Below are 1,905 nucleotides of genomic sequence, written 5' to 3' on the forward strand. Positions count from 1 at the left end.
TACATATACTCTGAGAGACAGTATGGTTTTACGATTTTATCCCTTGTCCAAAATCCACCATCTACAAGCAGATACCTTTACTGATTTCCTAACCCCATAAAAATTTCCTTTAGTCCATCTTAGAAATCATTCTTGGGGATTCTAAAATTACCTATTTGATGAGTAGGAATATCATTGAGGACATGCTTAATCACATTAGATCTAGTTGTCTAATTCATGGTTTTTCCTTTCCAATTCGAGTCTAATGTCAAAAGACTGAATTATTGGTTTTTTTGAAGAAAACAAAACCTTATTTTTATCTCTACCAAGTAAAATATTAACACCTAAATACTTGTTAGAGTCTTTCATATCCGTCATGTTAAGAGCTTTGGCAATGTCAAACCTAGCACTGAGACTTATATTTTTATTCAAATAGTCACTAGATATATCAAAATTAATCATTTGACTAGAGTACATACCAAATTGATTCAGATCATCCAGAATACCTGCTATATTATGCATATCAGCTTTAGTAAAGATGAGAATGCCATCTGGAAACAAAAGATGAGTAATAGCAGAAGTATTTCTAGCAGCTTTAACACAAGAAATAACATGACTGGAAGCAGCATTCATGAGGAGTCTAGTAAGAACTTCCATATCTATAATAAAAAGATAAAGGGATAGAGGATCCCCTTGTCTAATACCTCCAGTAGGACTAAACTCATCAATAAGAGAACCATTAACAATAATGGAGACCTTAGTGGTAGAAATGCATTGCTCAATGTATTTACTAAATTTCTCGGCAAAACCAACTTTCTTTAGTATATATACCTAACAAGAAAGGAAATTCAAGTCTGTCTAAAGCCTTGGATAAGTTTAGTTTCAGAAATATAGTGCCACTAAACCCCACTTTATGCTTCATGTATGAATCATTTCATGAGCTACAATTGTATTATCATGTACATGTATAGATATTCCACGAAGTAGCTTGAATAGGAGATAAAATATGTTTAAGATGAGGATTAATCTTATTTGCTAAGCTCATATAGATTGTATTACACAAACCTATAGGCCTAAAACCCACTGGATACTTGGCAATATCAGTTTTGGGATTCATAGAAAGGTAGGTTTTGTTAAAATCTCTAGGAATATACCATGTTACAAATAAACTTTGAACATCATTAATCACATAATTACCAATAATTCTCCAATTAACTTGGTAGAAACCATCAGGTCTTGGAGAGCTCCAGGAAGCCATGTCGTTAACAGTTTGTAATATTTCATCACCATAAGGCATCCTAGTTAAATTGTCATTCTTATAACTTGTTATGATAGTATGAATGATATCAAAAATATCATCAGATAAATGAGTGAAAGTAGAGCAGAAAACAATACCAAAATGAGTAGTTAGCATATTAATAATATCATCTATTTTATCAGAACAATTACCAATACTATCACACAAACAAACAATATTTTCCCTAAACATTCTCGTATTAGCAAGAGTATAAAAATATCTAGTATTGTTATCCATATCAATAATGAGTCTATCTCCAGATTCTTGTTTGTAAAAATCACCTTTTTTTACCAAACCAAACATCAAGATATATATATATATCAACCTCAGTAAGTTTATCATGTTGAACATTAGAGAATTGTTTATTTTGATTTTTTATAAGTTGATCTTGAAGGATATTTATACTTCTATCAATATCCCTAAACTTAAACTTGTTCCAAAGGGAAAGTATTTTCCTGGTTCTTTAGTGTTATTCAGACAATTTATAAGCTGGAGATCCATTAACATCATTTTTTCCAAGCAATCTCTAATTGGTTCCTTAAAATAAGAATGTTTGATTCACATAATTTTTTTAATAGGTTTCCTTAGTAGCATGTTCAGTAATTAAGGAACAAGATTGGGCAATGATC

General features: G+C 30.9%; 1 protein-coding gene across 1 annotated transcript; it reads right to left on the reverse strand.

Moving 5' to 3' along the window:
- Positions 1-201: 201 nt before the first annotated feature.
- LOC113295334 lies at positions 202-1,237 on the reverse strand. The gene is made up of 2 exons (XM_026543677.1): positions 1,064-1,237; positions 202-810 (listed from the first exon to the last, which is right to left on the reverse strand). The coding sequence occupies exons 1-2, from the start codon at positions 1,235-1,237 to the stop codon at positions 202-204; spliced, it is 783 nt and encodes a 260-aa protein (XP_026399462.1).
- Between the last annotated feature and the right edge of the window lie 668 nt (positions 1,238-1,905).

The sequence above is a fragment of the Papaver somniferum genome, chromosome 7, assembly GCF_003573695.1.
Source record: "Papaver somniferum cultivar HN1 chromosome 7, ASM357369v1, whole genome shotgun sequence".
In the NCBI taxonomy this organism is placed as follows: domain Eukaryota; kingdom Viridiplantae; phylum Streptophyta; class Magnoliopsida; order Ranunculales; family Papaveraceae; genus Papaver; species Papaver somniferum.